The sequence below is a fragment of the Daucus carota genome, chromosome 8 (genome assembly GCF_001625215.2).
Source record: "Daucus carota subsp. sativus chromosome 8, DH1 v3.0, whole genome shotgun sequence".
NCBI classification, from domain to species: domain Eukaryota; kingdom Viridiplantae; phylum Streptophyta; class Magnoliopsida; order Apiales; family Apiaceae; genus Daucus; species Daucus carota.
The window spans coordinates 8,793,957-8,813,350 of NC_030388.2; the positions used below are offsets into that span (position 1 = coordinate 8,793,957).

At 34.2% G+C, this 19,394-nt stretch overlaps 1 protein-coding gene and 1 long non-coding RNA gene across 2 annotated transcripts; both read left to right on the plus strand.

Annotated features, from left to right (window-relative positions):
• Positions 1-6,355: 6,355 nt before the first annotated feature.
• Positions 6,356-7,000, plus strand: LOC135148408 (uncharacterized). The gene is made up of 3 exons (XR_010286582.1): positions 6,356-6,494; positions 6,591-6,753; positions 6,849-7,000. It is a non-coding gene; the product is annotated as an uncharacterized LOC135148408 (long non-coding RNA).
• A 686-nt stretch (positions 7,001-7,686) lies between these two features.
• Positions 7,687-10,894, plus strand: LOC135148407 (uncharacterized). Its single transcript, XM_064083573.1, has 11 exons — positions 7,687-7,889; positions 7,971-8,350; positions 8,432-8,634; positions 8,702-8,854; positions 8,925-9,422; positions 9,498-9,777; positions 9,851-9,950; positions 10,026-10,147; positions 10,218-10,299; positions 10,384-10,492; positions 10,590-10,894. Exons 5-11 carry the CDS (start codon positions 9,273-9,275, stop codon positions 10,767-10,769), a joined length of 1,023 nt encoding a protein of 340 aa, XP_063939643.1. The 5' UTR covers positions 7,687-7,889; positions 7,971-8,350; positions 8,432-8,634; positions 8,702-8,854; positions 8,925-9,272; the 3' UTR covers positions 10,770-10,894.
• The last annotated feature ends 8,500 nt before the right edge of the window (positions 10,895-19,394 follow it).

The following is a 19,394-nucleotide window of genomic DNA, read 5'->3' on the forward strand; positions in this document are numbered from 1 at the left end:
AAAAATAAGTGGTAGAATTAACTAGGTTGAGCTCATTAGTACTCGAGTAATTAAGTCTGAGGGGACTTTGTGCCTAACAACCTAAAGCCCTTCGTGGTTTGGGATTGTTGACCCAACGCTCGCTACATGGGTACTAGTGCATAAATCTTTAGGGATCTCAACCATTGCACGGTTAAATAAACCACTAGAATAGAGTGAATAATTGGTGTGTGAAGTCTTGTGGTGTTCGTAACGCATTTACACTGCGAAGCGCTCTGACCTTAGACCAAGCAATTAATCACCAATAAAAAGAAAAAAAAAATAGTGAATAAAATAGAAGGGTGTGGACATTCTTTGGGACCTTGGATTTTAGTTGGACTTGAGTGATGGGGTGTTAGTTTTAAACTTTTACGATTCTTGATTGGGATTCTGTGGGAGTAGTAGTTTTTGTCTTGTCTCAATAAAAGAGCATGCTTGCACACACTGGCACTCCACACTTGTAAACAGAAAAGTAATTGACTTAGTAGCGAGAGAGATGAAATTCGAGAACATTAGCACAATCTGAGGTATTATAATTGGCAAGGCAATTACTTCATAGTTCACTCATTCATCACGTAGTTGCATTCATGCATTGCATTGTATTATTGTATAGTGTCGTTGACGCTTGAGGACAAGCATCAGTTTAAGTTTGGGGGTGTGATAAGTGGTATTTATACACACTTATAAGCCTTCATTTCCACTTAAATTGGTTGGTTGTACTTAAGTGTTTAGTGTCTTTTGATGTGTTTTTAGTGTTTTTCTGTGCAGGTCACGAGTTGAGGTGATGAAGTGATTTTCTATCATTTTAGTTTGTTTTTGGTGCATTATTTGCAAGAATAGAGAATTGTAGATTCATCGCGACTTGGGATTTTGTGGGTATATCTTCTACAAACCCTCACGAGAGCACACTCGTCCACTAGAGCTATCTAGGGGTTTAAAGGGCTTGTTGCATGTGCTAAATGCAACCGTGATCACCTACGGAAGTGGTACTAGAGCGAGGAAGGGCATGCACGCGAGAACCAGCTGAAAACGAAGAATCAGGGCTGCCATGGCAGACAGTAGCGCGCCCGCGCTACTTGTTAGCGCGCCCGCGCTACCTACTGTTGCCACTAGCGCGCCTGCGCTAGTTTAGCGCGGCCGCGCCCAGCAGAAGTGCCCCGGGCCGATTTTTGAAGCTTTTCTGATGGATTTTCGCAGCGGTCGAGGCCCGGTTGACTTGGTCAATTTATTTTAAATTCTCATGTGTAAAACCCTAGCCTCCAAGTAGTTAGAATATCGAAACAATATCATAGTTTAGTTTAATCATTCAAGCACATTATCAGTTTTGTAGTAGATCGTTCTTCGCGAGGAAGTGACAGTTTCGAGCGAGATCGTGAACATCAAATCTGTAACGTTGTGTTCTTTATTATTAATTCAAGTACTTTTATTCCGTTTAATTCTTGTATGTTATTTATCATGCTTTCATTAGAACCCATGATGTCGATTAGTTCGATTATGAACTAACCGCCTTCATGGGATTCTAATGGATTTATCGATGTAGTCTAGTAACGAATATTAATTACTTGATTTTGGTGACGTACGTTGATTTCTTTGCATGAGCCGTGCTTATTCTTCTTAGAAGCGTAGCTAACTTCTAAGTTGTTTGTTAATTCTTTCTGAAGCGAGAGTGGATGATTGAATTTAGAACCTTGCCATGTAAACATAGGATTATGTGAATGAAACATAATTTGTGGTAGACTTGAACTATTTTTATCACCCTGTGTAATCACGATAGACGACCTGCTATTAAACCTCTCTGCTTACACTACCGCTATAGAGATATAGGGTCTGAGCTTTGTTGGTGTCCATGAGATTTCTGTCTTAATTGTGGATTTTGATTGGTATGATATGTGTGCAACGAGAGTTGGCATGTATTACTTTCGTGTTGTCTGATTAGGATCAACAGTCGCATGTTAATCAGTAATTTCAATTCTAGATGAATTCGATAATGAAGTTAGAATCCCATGTGTTTTCCTATTCTGAATTTGATTAGTAAATTTAGTTATTAGTATAAAAGAACCCATCCTTGTTAATTGTCTTGGCAGTGAAAATTACTCATACATTGTTGCATAGGTGCGTATTCTTAATTCACCAGTCTCTGTGGGAACGAACAAATATATTACTTATGATCACGTGCGCTTGCGTGTTGATTTTTGCGAACAGGAACTCCAACAAGTCTGATGATCAACCCTTCGGAGAGGATCCCTCAACTAAGGGGGAGAATAGAGACAAAGGTGACAGGGATGATAGAGGCAATAGCTCAAATCAAAGCAACAAAGATAATACCACTTCTGGATCTGCCCCTGACAAAGAAACTCATAAGTCTAAAGGCAAAGAACCGTTACATCAGTCCGACAATGTTTTCAATTCTGATAGTTATGATGACTATCCACAGGATATGGATGATGATGACATCTTCGATGCTACCTATCATCAAGCAGAAGAAGAAGAAGGTAAATTTGATGAGGGTTATTTGTTTCAGGATGAAGAACCTGTTGACCTAGAACATGAGGAGAATGTCCGGAAGTTCAAAGCTGAAAATGAAGCTAGGAAGCGTAAGCTTCGTGATTTCCAAAAACTTCTAGAGGACAAATTGATCACAGAAGAACAAATCAAGATGGAGAAACAGAAAATCTATGATGCTGCAATCAAGCAGAAGAATCTTGATATAAGGAGGAAAAAGGAAAAAGCTGGGACATTGCAAGAAGAATCTTTAATGGACCTCAAAGGGAGCCTTTCGACGACAAAAAGTTCTTATCTCTGATCTATGATCTTAGAGAGGTAAACCCTGACGAGGATGTCTTTATGCATGCCTTTGCTTTGGAATTAAATTATGTGACTGTGGGGGTCAACAATTTGCTAGAGCAATGGGAGCTAATTGTCTATACACAGAGGAATGGTTCTTTCAGACTATCTGTCGAATCTCTGAAATCATTCTCTGTATCTGAGCTCTGGGTGCTTCGAAACAAGGTTAGGCGAAGCTCCAACCTGAATGAACTCCTTCGTGACAAACTGCTGGAACAAGCTGTATTCAACAGTCCTCAGGTTGTCAGGAATCCTTACTGTGTTAAGTTCGTTCACAAGGAGATCTTCAGCACTGTCTATCTCAACGAAGAAGCCTTGCCAAAGTATCCAGCTAAACAACTTGCTCATGCCTCCACTCTTTTAAGAACCAAGGGCTTTGCTTCTAAAGCTAAGTCTGATGCTGATGATGTGATTCTTGCTCACTGCACTCGAAAGAATGTTGCTCAGTACTTTCGAAGGATGAAAAATGTTACAAAATCTCAGCCATCAGACTTCCGCGAAGACCCTGTGGATTTGGAAGTACTTCATCAACTGGCTCTGGCAAAGGAACGAAAGAAGCGTGGTGAATCCACTACATCTGAAGTGCCAACCAGGGAAGAACCGTCAACTCCTATCCTTCACACTTCTGATATCGAAGAAGGAGAAGTTGATCTTTAGATTCATTAGGGATTTGTAATATATGTTCAGTAAGAACATCCTTTTATAATCTAATGTAATCTTTTGAATTTTGGTGAATGTTTAATGAAATACCAGAAACTTTTTGCTATTTACAATTCATGTTTAATCCTTTGTCTTATCAGTTAGTTGAGTTATCCTCTCGATAATTTGCATGTTATGTTAACAAACAAATAGGGGGAGATTGAAAGGCATATGTTTAGCCTTTTTGTAATTAAAGAGGTACCAACTCAACTCTGATAAGAAAGCAAGGTAAATAGCAAGTACTGTTGAAGGAATCCGTACGAAGAACGTCAAGTGATTTATTGAAATTATATGTCTGAAGAATTTCAGGATGCTGCTGCACACCACTGGAAGAAGTTCATTAATATGTTCAAGCCTCAGTGTACAAATAATCTTTTGTAGCACGTCCAGAAGTCCAGAAGGTATAAAGTTTTAATACTTTATTTATTCAGAAGATTCCATACTATTGTTACTAATGAAGAAGAACTACGAAGACAAAGAATCGCCGAACAAGCCACATCTCAAATGTTTATTTGATAAAGAATATTTAATTCAGCTAGATACAGATGAACCAGACAGTACATTTGTGTGTCAGCTACCCTAATTAAGTATTCTGCATCAACTACAAGTGGCCCTTTGGTCAAGACAAAGATCTACAAGTTTAATCCTGCCGGAAGTCTCTGCTGATGAAGATATATATTTATATAAGTATTTATTTAATTATCTCACTTATCAAATAATTATATTGGTTGTATAATTTATTAATTAAATTGATTCACCTTCGAATTGATTTAATTTATGAATTTATATAATTAATATAATTAAGTGGGTGATTATCTAATATTTATATACATTATTTAAACTGATTATTGCATCAATTAGCTCGGTATGACTTTATTTAGTAAAGTCATACCGTGCCCTGCCAAATGACTTACCCTGAGATGTGTTAAAATGTCATACCGTGGCTGTTTGTGTGAGTAAATCATTCGGTATGACTTTCTCTTGATAAGTCATACCGTTTGCTCTCAACAGACTTCATCTGGTATGACATTAGAATGTCATACCGTGTCCCTCCTGCAGGCTTTATCAGTTGTGTGTATGACTTGCATTTAAATGACTTGAAAAAGTCATACCGAAGTAATCAGAATGACTTTTGTGTTAAAAGTCATACCGAATGACTTAGTGGCCAAGTCTGATTAAGTCATACCGAGTTTTTCAGTATGGCTTTCTCTTAAAATGTCATTCCTTCCCCTTGTTTGGCATGGCTTTGTTGTTTTAAGTCATTCCTAAGCTAGAAAGTCATTCCTTTCTATGTCATACCTAGATCTAAGTGGTTTGCCTATAAATATGGCTTCACTTCTTCATTTCTCAAGTGTTCATCACTTTGTAAATCAAAGCATTTGTAAAGCTTTCAAGTTGTTCGTAACTTTCTTGATCGTTATATCCACAGTTTTCTGTGTTTTGATAACCCGGTTGTTTTAATCACTAAAATCTAGAATATACCCTGTCGAATTTATTCTACGAACTTTAGTGGACATTAAAACTGAACCATTTTAATTATATAATGACTTCAAACATTGTTATATTAATTAATCATAAATCTGATTAGCAAGTTATATTCAATCAGATTCACTTCCGCGATTATTTTGTATAGATTGTATTCAACCCCCCCTTCTACAATCGTATCTGGACCTAACATGAGGATATATAATCTACCACTGAGCACTTTAAATCCTTGTTTTACCCGAAAAGCCTTGGACACCATTTTTACGTTTTATTATATATAATTTTATATCCTTATACTGTAATTTCATCATTCAACTATTAAAATATCCTTAAATATCATTGTCATTGTAAAATTAATCTACAAATTCACCCAACTTTATATAAGTCCTTAATTTCCTTCTTCCAACTATTACCAGAGTGTATTTGAAAAACAAACCTTACCTAACAGTCGATGAATTCTGACCAAATCTACAGTGCACAAAAATATGTATATATACGTTGTTAAACTAAGAACGACCCATTTGATTCGAAATATATTAAATTGCAAAATATTATTTATAATTTGATTCGAAATTTTCGCCGAATTAAATTTTCGAATCATAATGTTTTTTAACAACCGATTGTGGTAAGGGAGTTTTATAATTTTGAAAAAGGCTATCAAATTATTCAATCATCCCTAATAAATCCCACTCTATACTACAAAGAATTGACACCAATTATAATATTTAACCTATTAGCTTATTTTGTAATAGATGTCTTTGGTAGATCTGTAAATTTGATTGTCATAAAATATGATTAATTACATATTTATAAAATTATCGAAACAATTATATGAAAGATACATATTATGTAAAATTAATCTACAAATTTCCCCGACTTTATATTAGTCCTTAATTTCCTCCTTCCGACTGTTACCAGAGTGTATTTGAAAAACAAACCTTATCTAACATTCGATGAATACTGACCAAATCTACTTTGCACAAAAATATGTATATATACGTTGTTAAACTAACAACGACCCATTTGATTCTAAATATATAAAATAACAAAATATTATTTATAATTTGATTCGAAATTTACGCCGAATTTAAATTTCGAATCATAGTGTTATTTAACAACCGATTGTGGCAAGGGAGTTTTGTGACAGTAAATAGTAACTAACGGCCATTAAAGAACAACTGTGTAGTTGAAAAAAATATACTTTTTTTAATATGTATTACCACAGCTGTAAAGCTTTACATAAAAAGGACTAAAGGTATTATAGGCTCTACTTCAATCTTAGCCGTTGCCAAAAACTGCGTGTCTCCTTCTTACCATACCACACAAATCTCTACATTTCCGAAGCTGTCCAAATCTAACACATAATACAGGGAGCAAGAGTAAATCCTAAACTGGGGAAGCCAACTACTCTCTAATTGAAGGCGATCTGAAAGCCAACTGCACCGACTGTAAGTATAAAAGTTAATTCTTTCATTCACCTGTTTCTATTGAATGCTTCTGCCGGCCTCAATATTGTGTGTACTGATGCTTATTTACTCATCCAGCGACGTTATTATGAAGGAGCTGAACCCCTACCAGCCTATAAACTCTGTGGACACAACTAATTTTGACTGGAAGTGCAGAGTAAGGGTACAATCATTCAGGAAAGGCCTTAACAGAGAGAGTCAGGAATTTTGGGGATTTAATATGGTACTAATAGATGATTCGGTATGCCTTTCTGAGCCTTTGTTTATTTAATTGAATAATGTGTGCAAAGATGAATTATTTAAAGATTAAGTGTGTGACATATTATGTTAATATAGAATGATAGGATACATGCTTTTGCGAATTCCAAATATTGTCATGACCTGGTGAAGGATATAAAAGAAGGAGAGGTTTATGTCATCTCGAATTTAAAAGTAAAAGATTACTTGGGAGATGAAAAATACCGCGCTGTCCGAAATAAGAAGCATATATATATATATATATGTCACTGCTCACACACAGTTCAAGAAATGCACAAATGGTGGACTGCAAATTGAGAATTATGCTTTTGACTTATTTCATCTTGAAGATGTTGGGAAACTTGCAGACGACAATCGATTCCTCATTGGTATGCTCTGATTAGTTTAACTTAACTAAATAAAATCAATATCATGGTTAGTAATGAAATTAATTCGGCAAACAGATATGGTTGGCAAAGTGAAAAATGTGCAAGAACTAATCAAAATCAAGAAGAATGATGTTGAAAAAAGTCTGTTCAAGTTTGAAATTTCAAATGGGAGGTATCTTTTTTTAACACAATGTACAGTAGTAACTTGTTCCTTTGTCAATTGTGACTTAACTATTATTTATAAAAATTGACAGCTCGACCGTGCCTGTTACATTTTTCGATGAGTTTGGAAAATTAGTGGAGAAGCAGTTTGGCGGCTTAGACGCCAAAAATCTTTATGTTATAATATCCTGTGCTAAAGTTGGACGTTATGAAGGTCATGTTTGCTATTCTATCATTTTTACAACCTTTTGGCAAAAAACAACTCCTTATTAAATTAAGCAGTCTTTGCAGGTACATCGCATTTGTCAAATTACCCTGCAACTAGAGTGTTTGTTAATCCTAAACACTATAGTGTGGCTGAGCTGAAAAGGAGGTGCAGTAAATGATTTAGAGGATATTTTTTGGAGTGTTTAGTAAATTACTAGTTCTTTTAACAAATTCTTATGATATATCAAAATTGTACAGTTGGACAGAGAAGAAAAAAGAACCGGTTAAGCCGTATGTTGAACAAGAAAAGGTGGTTGTTCATATTCCTAGGAAAATTTCAACTGTTAAGGAGATAAAGAATTTGCCAGCTAATCACGGAGAGGTATTTTAACACAGTATTCTTACCAGCCCTCCAAAAATAAAGAATAATTAGTTGCTTACTGCATAATTTTAAATTACACAGGGTAACGTCTTCTGTGAAGTCACCGTGAAGAGGATTAGTGACCCAAAGAATTGGTTCTTCAGGAAGTGTTCAGGTTGCAATTTAGAGTTGGAGCATGAGGGTGGGAAATTTAAATGTTCGCGTGCCAATGGATGTGGTAGAATTATCCCTTATCCAGAAAAGAGGTGTCGGATTTTTAATTTTTTCACTCTACATCATTATCAATTTTTCATTTTTAAATTCCTGTCATTGATAAGTGTACAAATATTTGTTGGAACAGGTTCCGATTATGCACTTTATGCTCAGATGAAAGAGGTTCAATTGCAATTATCTTCCCAGACCATGAGATCACAAAAATCATTGACAAAACTGTAATTGATTTGCATGCTGACTGCGCTGATGTATGTAATATTTTGTTTGCTTTACTCATTGTTGTACATTAATCATGTGCTGCATTCGTAATTCAAATGGTTTCTGCACAGGAAGCCGAGGAGGACAAATTCCCAGAAATTCTGGACACTTTCCTAAAGAAAAAACGATCAACCTCTGCATCAACCAGGATAATCTACAGAAGGGCTCGACTGTTTATGATGCACAGGAAATTTTTCTTGGATAGGAAGAAGGGGATAACTTTGATCCAGCTGGTGCAACAGTGTTGGAAGTTGCAGACTGCTCCATAGTCAATGTATGCCACATACGTTACTATTAACATATTTACATAAACTTATCATAATATTTTTTTTCTTCAATAGGACAATTCGACTGATGGCAATGGAAATCAGACTCCACAGACCGGCAACTCAACAAACATGAAAACCAAAGCGCGAAAAGGAATTGAACCAGTTGCTTTCAGTACAGCAGACAATTCAATGCCTCCACCGTTGAAGAATATCAAAGTTGAGAAGGTAAAAAAATATGAAATACCACTATTTTTTCGCTTCTGTATTTATTAACATAGTGCTCTGTTTTTTTTAGATTGGAAAATGATCAATTTCGTGAAAATTGAAGTTCACGAAAGCACTGTTTCGTGGCTAACATCTTTTGTTAAGAATTTATTCAGTTCCTGTATGAGGACGAACTTAATTCGACAATATTTGTGGTGTACACGTATTAAGATGTCTAACATTATGCTACTTTTCTCTATTTTGTGAACAACTGCATGGTTATTGTTTGGACAATTTACTTCATTTGTTTTTATTATTTCTATTCTATCAAATAAATGCATGTTCTGTTAGGTAGACATCTTTACTGCAGGGAGATAAAAAAAACAGAACTATATAACCACCCATGAGGTCATTATCTTAGTAAACCAGAGAACACAATATGGCAAGCAGTCAATACACTACCATTGATAACTTGAAAACTGGCGTTGATACCTACAGAATCAAGGCCAGAGTGATAAGTTTATGGAGAGGTTCAACCAAAGAAGGAGAGGAGTTCAAAAGTTTCAACATTGTTCTCATCGACCAAAAGGTGATCACTGTATGCTCTCTAAATTCCACAATTAGCCACCATATTGACTAACAGTTAAATCTTTTGTTCATGCAGGGCCAAAGGATTCATGCTTTTGTTCCAACAAAATGTGCTGAGGAATTTCAATATCAGCTTTATTTGGGAAAACTGTTTAGTATTAAGAACTTTGATGTTCAGCATTACAAGCAGACTGATAAGTTCAGGTTCTTGAGGAAAGATACACAGTTGGTGTTCAGTAAGGAGATGGAAATACAAGAACTACCAGACGATGGTGTTACAATACCAGCGGATGGTTTTGATTTCTATGATCTGAGCCAGATGGAGGAACTCACTAAACAAACAACCTACCTTTCAGGTTATTTTACAACTGTTTAAACTATTAAAATAAAAAACAATGTAAGTTCTACACATTTTTTCTTTTCATACAGATGTGGTGGGGATCATTAAGGACTATGACAATATAAGAGATTTAGGGAACAAGCATGGAAAAGATCAGAGACAGGCCAAATTCATCATCACAGATGGCAGGTAAGTACAGCTTTCTGAGACAAGTATGTTGTAATATGACTGGGCATAATGTGTTATTTTTGCTTTCAATTGTAGTTCACAAGTTAACGTAACCTTCTGGGATAAGTTTGGTGAAAACTTTGATAAGCAGATGAAAACTCCTTTGGATCAGCCGGTTATCATAATAATATCCGGATGCAAAGTTGGAAAGTGGAATGGTAAGTGATCTACAAAATATACTGCTGATTGATGACCATTTTTTATTACTCCTTTCTATTTCATATGCAGGTCAGATTGATATATCAAACAACAACGCAACGAGAATCTATCTGAACTACAAACATCACAGTGTGACACAGCTTAGGAAACTGTGAGTCTGTTTTCTTTACTTCTTCGTCAAAATATAGTCCTAGCATATTTAAATGAAGCTGACTTTTAAAAGCAATTTCTTTAGTTTAAAGAACCCTGACTTTGCGAAAAGATTGTTGGGAAAGGCAAAAGCGAAGCCGATGCTCATGGCAACTGTTGAAGCACTTGGCAATATGGGAAAAGAAGCTGTTGAGGTTAATAATATGATTATATAAGGAAATACAATACTAAGTACACTTGACCAAATTAAGATGTTGTATTTAAAATAAAATATTTGCACCTTCCATGCAGGATTTATTCATGGCTCATGTCAGAATTGTTAAAATAGATGAAAATCTTAAATGGTTTTACAATGCTTGCACCAGTTGTGACAAAGAGATGAAAATTGAACAATTAGGTCCAATCTGTGAAAGTTGTAACAGAATTGTTCCATATCCACAGAAAAAGTTAGTACAATTATTTCATGTCTAAATTATTTTTCATACCAAGAGTTATGTAATAGTGTTATATGTATTGACTATAGGTTCAAATTTTGGGTTGTTGCTGAGGATAATTCTGGCCAGATGCAAGTTATCTTGGGAGACAGAGAAGTCCGAACGATCACTGGGAGAAAAGCTTCTGATTTAGTTCATGAGGTGATTGTTATCTCATGAGCTCCTAAACTCACAGTTAAATTATAATCTAACAATTTGTTATAAACAGATTTTCAGCAATCAAGGAACTCCAAAATGTCTGTTAGACATTGTTGGACACGAGTACAGTATGGTGATTCGGTTGGAAGAGACTAACATTGGCAAGAGTTTCAAATTGTACTGGTGTAATAACATTTGCAGAGGTTTGGTAAGTCTGCCGGCAAACATAAGTGATGGTGCATCCAACAGTCAGGCACAAACATCACAGGTCATGTTAATTACATGTTAACTTAATAGGAATTTATAATTTGAGATTAATAAAATATTGATAATTCTACACTAACAGGCAGATACATCAAAGGACGATGCGCAGGAAATATCAGATGTCAACCTGGCTTCAAGTTTAAATATCTGAAGCGTTATTTGGAAGGCAGAACTTTTAGTTTATGTTATCTTTGCTAATGTACTATTTTGCTCTGTATTAAAGCATCAAACCTTCGCACTTTAGAACAATGTATTTGTTTTTGGTATGATTGCCTATTTCCTACTTAACTAAAAGTGTGGTAACTCAATGTATTATGAATTTGTATTGTACATAAGTTTGTGATGGAAACTAGAAACTATCTAAATTACAAGAATTTTTTGTTCCTGCATTTGCTTCCGATTTGTTGAAAAATATGCAGGCTTCACTAACTTTTAGAAGATCTGTTCGTGAGAAAGGAATCAACCGCTGAGAACTTGATTTCCTCATATTGCCGACGGTTTCAGCACCAGCATTTCACACACCTGCAAGAGTAGCTGGGAAGACGAAAACAACAAATCCAATTTTATCATATGATTGGAGAGATGAAGCAAAAGCAAAAGCATCCTCTTTGCAGAGCACTAAAGGTAACTTATGAAATCAAATAACTAAAATGTAATTTTGCCCTAATGCAAAACATTATTTAGTATTGAGATACTGTTATCATAAAAATAAAATTCACCGTGCTGTATAATGCTTTCTATCCTTCTGAAATTTTAGTATTCAGATTCTATCAAGTAACAATTATTTTGGGATTTATACTGTGCACATTATACTTATGGAAAGTAACAAATGTATATGCCAAAAAATATGCTAACCTTGCAGGTTGCAGAGAAAAAAGGAAAATTTGTAGCATAGGCTTTGCAGGGCACTGAGACCAGACTGCATATATGCACAGTAATGCTGAGTTAAAGTTACAAGATTCCTTTCAATGATAGCTACCAGCCAAGGAGAAAATAGTTAGGAGCACTAAAACATTCAAAGGAGTTCCAAGCAGCAGTGGCTTTAAATCAAGGTCTGCTTCAAAGAAAAATATCACACAAACATGGCTGAGATCCCGTACCAAATGATATCAAACCTACGCACTCAAACAACAACTGCATGGAGGCTTCAAGTCCGAGTAACAAGGATTTGGCAAGCTATTGATCGCCATGGAGATACAGTAGGTTTAAATTTAATTTTCGTCGATGCATTGGTGAGTAAAACCGTTTCTTTACCTACCAATTACTCAACCTCAAGGTTTATTACATTACTAATGGTAGTTGTACTATAACAGAGAGGGCGCATTCATGCATGGATTGCTGCAGCAAACATAAATCAATTTCAGACTTTGATTACGGAAGGAGAAACCTATAATGTCCACAACTTTGTTGTTAGGCAATATGGTTCTATGAAAACTTACAGATGCTTTCAAAATGATGTCTTCATCCAATTGTATCATATGACTGAGCTCTTTGTGGCTGAAGGTGTGGATTACATCCCGCGTCATATGTTTCACTTCACTGACTTATCAGCTATTATGGATCTTGCAAGGGAAAGCAACTTTCTAATCGGTGAGCCATTTCTTTTTTGTAAAAGAATTCCCTAAATTCAGTATATTTTTTTCTAACTGCCTATTTTGTTTTGTAGATGTTGTTGGCATTGTACAACAAGTGCAACCACTCAGTACCTACAGGAACAAATATAATCAGCTGAAATACAGCATTGAGATTACCATCAACGATATGCTGTTTGTGTTCATCTTTTACATGTAAGCTCTAATAAAAATATTGCATGTTCAACCATTGAAATTTTTTATCAATCTCTTAACAGCACTTCTGCACAAGTGATATTCTACGATGAAATGGAACAATCTATCAATCACGAAGTTCATAATGCTGGCCAACATCCAGTTATAGTTGTGCTCTCCAGTGTTAAAGCTAGACTGATCCAAGGTAGTTCTGAAAATTTTGCATTCCTGATTTTTAATGTCTTCCTAAAACATTGTCCGCTGAATTTGTAAGGTGAGGCAAAGCTGACAAACTATTCACCGACAAGGTTTTTCATAAATCTGGATCATGAAGCAGTGGGGGATCTCAGAGATGCATTCAGGTTAGTAATTAATCTTATGTAATGTATGATTTTGTAAATAAATGTGAATAAATGTAAAGGTACAAATTGGGAATTTTTGAAACGCTTGAATCTTACAAATTGGCAAATTGGCGTCTCCACTAATGTTCGCAATCAGAAGCAAGCAAAGAGAGGAGTATACTACCTCCATCATGCTATTCCTACTATTCCATCATATTGTCTGTCTTATGTAATGTGTGGTTTTGTAATAACATTTGGTAACTTTGTACTTTCGAATTCTGTCAAGCATTTGGTTTAGTAGCCAGATTAAGAACTTTGTATTATTCTTAAGATAATGGTGTCGTAGGTTTGTATAACTCTGTATTCAGAACTCCGTTTCCGTATTCTAATTTGCTCCTTTCAGAGCATCATGTTTGCAAGGGATAATGTTAACACTTACGCAAACCAAGCAGTATGAGATAAATGTTAAATACTAGTTGGACTATAACATGTGTTTCCTGCTCTTTTCTATTGTTTCTTGGCCTTGTAGTGTTTGAAAGCAGCATGAAACCATATATTATTATAGATCATACAATATTCACAATATTAATGGAAAGAACTCTTCTGTCTCACTGTAACATTGATCATAACTGAGCAAGCAATATACATTGAATAACAGGAGGACCTATTGCAATTACACAAAACGGAGCTAATCCAACTTTAAGGTATCGGAGCTATTCAAGATTTCTACTGATTTTCAGAGTGTAGTTTTTATGCTCTGTTGCTTAGCACCTAATTCCTTTAGGTAGTTTTAACCTAGACAATTACACAAATACATTGAAGTCGACATTTAATTTTGCTCACCTAGATATTGATTGAGAAAAAAATATTCAAACTACAAAAATCTAACAAACAGGGACTCAGGCAAAACAAAACAAACTCAGAGACAAAAACCAACTGCAAAAATAAACAACTACTTGACTCAATATACAGGAAGATCTAAGTAAGCAAATGTGGGGAAAATTGAAGGCTTTATTTACTTCGCTGTAAAAATAACTAAAGAGTCAGACAAATAAGAATGATGGTGAATAGAAGTTTAGATTTGAAGCTGCGACCAGCTTGGTCTTTTTGTATCCTGCTTCAGGAATATACTTCTACTTCTATTGCTGTATCTTGGATGTCTCGTTAATTTATATCGTTACTTGTACAATATTATATTAATATGCAGTTAAAAATAAAAAATTTATTACCTTTATGATTCTTTTTTAAGATGGTAGGGTATTATCTTTAGAATAGGATAAATAAAACACTTGTATTACGCTTAGAATTCTTGAACCTGTTTTTTTTAATTATAATTATATTTTTTCTCCGAAATTTAAGAAAAATCAGAAGACAGAATCGGGCAATTCTAGAGACGCCCGCATCCTCCTTTATATATATATATATATATATATATTGATGAAGGGTAGTTAGAGCATCTCCAACAATAAACAGTCTTTAGCTAAAATCTGAGTTGTCATACCAAAAATAAAAAATATAGCCAATCTCTTAAGAAAATGACACTCCAACCATACCTACCCCTCGTGTATAATTATCGTCAACCTCCTATGAAAGGCTATATTTGTCGATCCCTGTAAAAAATCTTTAGGATGATTAAACAACAATTATTATCATATTAAAATGATATATTCTATTTATAGCAATTTAAAATATTAATAACATACTATATTTAAATTATAGTCAACTAATATAATCAATACCATCAAAGCAAAATTTCTTACAAGTTTGACAACATAATTTCTTAAAAATCTAATTTAACCAACCATTATAGCAAAGCCTATTGAAGATACTCTTATGTTGTCCAATGTTATTTTTTGAAAATTAAATTTTTTAGTTAGAAAATATAAAAAAAAATGATTTTAGTTAAAAATGATGATTTTTCTTTTGTAAGGTCTACATACACGTACATAACGTAGATGAATTGTATCGAAATACAATAAACCGCATTCAGGATTTCTTTCTTTAAAGAAAGTTTATCATCTAACCGAAAGTCATGCAAACATAACTCCGGACGCTTAGACAATAAAGCTTCTTCAAAAAGAAAATAAAACTCATAAGTTCCGTAGCTTCCAGAGTATCCTGAAAAAACAAATCAAACAAAACATAAATCAACATACAAGAAAATCACACACATATAAATTTAATTAAAGTAAAATAGAGAATCTAATAAAAAGAAAAACAAATATATATATATATATATATATATATATATATATATATATTAAAAATAGATAGAAAATAAAATAATTTAGAAATATTAATTAATTTCTAACCAAAGGAAAATCCTTTGGTAAGACACATAAAAATTATTTTTTTTTTGGCACAATAAAAATTAAAATTTAAGTGAGGAGTAAAAATAAAGGATAAAATATAATTAAATATAATGATCATCAAAATGGTCAATAAGCCATTAAAAGTGGCATCCATAATTGGAACAAAAAGCCTTAAAAGACACGATAAAGCCATTAAAAGCACAATAAAGTCATCATTAATGACAACCATAAATGATTTTTAAATTTTGAATCTTTGAAAATTAATAAAAGTAATCAATTTCCAAATTAGGATGGTAATTGATTATAACTTAAGAAAAGTTGACCAATTTTCCATAATATACAGACAACACATTTAAGGAGCATTAAAACACATTTAAGACATATAAATCAAAAACCAATTTCAAATTTAAATTTATCAATTTATCAATTAAAGATAATTCAAATGTATATAAACGGTCATTAATTCTTCAAATCAAAGCACAATTTACTCAAATTAAAACACAAAAATTCACATTAATGCATGTAATGAAAAGTCAAATTCCAAAGATAAACAAATTTAAAAAGAGTCAACTACCTGACAAAAAAAAAAGAGTCAACTAGCCGTTCAAAAATAACATCTGCAATAACCAAATAATATCCAAAAATTACAAAGCTAAAACTAGAATCACGCAATAAAATTAGTCACTCAGGCTAATCTAATATTGCAACACGCACTAATTAAGTCACCAGTGCACCAGCTCCATCGTCACCATCTAAGAACCGCAAACAATCTTCATGAGCACTAGCGAAAAACTAAAAATCGAACATGAAGATACATAACACAAAACGTAACTGATCCTATATATAATTTAAGATCGATAACATATATCCAATCTTTTCAAATTCGGACAAAAATAGATAGAAAAAAATGAAAATTGGATACGAAAACAACCCATACAATAATAAATTTAAACACACAATTATACCTAATCATGAAATATGAACCACCTCAAAATAATATATACAGTAAAACAAAAACCAATCATATAATCATAATCATGTAGGTTTATGTTTTGAAAAGATCACACCTGTTTTTTTTAAAGTATTTCCGTAGATCTCCAAGGTAAGTTGCTGATGAAGGAGGTGTTGACACCGTAGATGGCGTTTTTTTAAAGTATTTCCGTAGATCTCCAAGGTAAGTTGCTGATGAAGGAGGTGTTGACACCGCAGATGGCGTTGCGACTACAGGAGTGGGCTTGGGTGAAGGGGGAGTTTTTAACCCTCCTTAGCAACCATGTTGTAAATTTGTTTGAAGGGTCAAGAAATGGAAGAAAAATTCGAAGATATGGTGGAAGAGTCCAATGAATTAGCAAAAGATATAAAAGCTTCGAAGCAGGCCTAGACCGTGGAGGATGAATTTTGGGTTGGGAATAATATTTATTCTAAAACAGTTAAAAATGATGATTGATTATATAAGAAAGCCCATAATTCGGCATAAGTAGCAACCGAACGATCGACTAAACTTTTAATATTTCGATTTTAACAGGAGAGTATAAATTTATATGCTTTTTAGGTAAGAATTTTTTATATTTGATATGCTCTTGCTCATCGGTACACGTATGTTAATTGCTTTGACCCTCTCCGTTCATAAAAAATCGTTAGCTAAAAAGTGAGTTGGTACCAAAAATAAAAAATATAGTCCATAAAAAATCGTTTGCTAAAAAGTGAGTTGGTACCAAAAATAGAAAATATAGTCATGCTCTTGAAAAAATCACACTCCAACCATACCCATCGCTATATTTGTCAAACATTATGCAACGGACCTAAACAAACGCGTCAAACATTAAACATCAAACACCTTATAAAAAGCAGAAGAAATGTTAGTTACTTATGAATAATATATGTCATAAACAACCATTCAACGCCTTTAAATTATTAGTATAGTATCTTTGACACTGATGGCATTAAGATATTTTCTAAGTAGGGAGCTGGCCTAAACTGGTCTCTAGGCCCTTATTTTATGGTATCAAGTTATCACTGATCTCCACGGGGTCTCAATTGGCTTATTAAACTCGCTTAATAGTATCAAACTCATCACTGCCGTTAAAAAAAGTAACGGAAGTTTACACGGAATGACAGATTGGCGATTGACGTGGCACATTATTTAAAAAAGACTGAATAAAAACAAATGAAAGAAAATAAAATGTAAGTTGTTTAAACATTATGTGTTGTTTTTGAATATTTGAACAATGTAGGCTGCTTCATATGTTAAATTTACATATATTTATTTTCATGTTTTTGTTTAGTACAAGAAACTCCAAAAGAAATTGAAAGGCATATGTTTAGCCTATTTGTAATTAAAGAGGTATCAAATCATCTCTGATAAGAGAGCTAAGTAAATAGCAAGTACTGTTGAAGGAATCCGTACAAAGAACGTCGAATGATTTATTAAAATCATATGTTTGAAGAATTTCAGGATGTTGCTGCACACCACTGAAAGAAGTTCATTAATATGTTCAAGCCTCAGTGTATAAATAATCTTTTGTAGCACGTCCAGAAGTCCAGAAGGTATAAAGTTTTAATACTTTATTTATTCAGAAGATTCCATACTATTTCTACTTATGAAGAAGAACTACGAAGATAAAGACTCGACGAACAAGCCACATCTCAAATGATTTTTTTTTTGTAAGGTGACAAATCTTAAATGTTTAATTGATAAAGAATATTTGATTCAGCTAGATACAGATGAACCTGAAAGTACATTTGTGTATCAGCTACTCTGATTAAATATTCTGCATCAACAATAGGTGGTCGTTCAATCAGGACAAAGATTCATATCGTTTAAATGAAGTCAGAAGACCTGCTGCTGAAGAAAATGCACTATATGTTATTTGATTAATTAATTCACATCTCAAAATAATTATATGGGTTGTATAATTTATTTATTAAATTGATTCACCTTCGAATTAATTTAATTTATGAATTTATATAATTAATATAATTAAGTGAATAATTACTGAATATATTATATAAGGAAAATCATTGTTTTATTGTTTTAGTCATTGTGACAACCCGGGTCAAATCCTGAGTTTTTTCCGAAAATCGAGTCAAGTCCCGAAATCCAAATCCAAAAATAAGCCCAAATACACTGGCCCAATTGCAACAATTTGGGTAATTCACAAGCCCACCACAGGCCCCCAAAAGATCATGATTTGTTGGTGCAATTAGTAGTAGTGCTTATGCTTATAAACTAAACTAAAGTCTCCACGCTCCTCGATGTGGGACTGGGGTGTTACAAACTCCCCCACTTAAATTCCTGACGTCCTCGTCAAGCCGAAACGGATAGCCCATAGGCCCAGATCGAACCTCTCTAGCCATTGTGGGATGATAACGGCTAGCTTCGTGTCCCCACCTCCGGACTCTTGCCATTGTGGGATAATACCACCAGCCTTCGTGTCCCCACCTCCGGCAACTTGACGAATCAAGCTTTTGAGAGCCTACTCTGAATACCATATGTGACAACCCGGGTCAAATCCCGAGTCTTTTCTGAAAATCGAGTCAAGTCCCGAAATCCGAATCCGAAAATAAGCCCAAATACACTGGCCCAATTGCAACAACTTGGGTAATTCACAAACTCGCCACAGGCCCCCAAAAGATAATGATTTGTTGGTGCAATTAGTAGTAGTACTTATGCTTATAAACTGAACTAAAGTCTCCACACTCCTCGATGTGGGACTGAGGTGTTACAGTCATGCCACTTCTTAACTTGGCAGACAATTCTGTATGTCATACCGAATTTTAC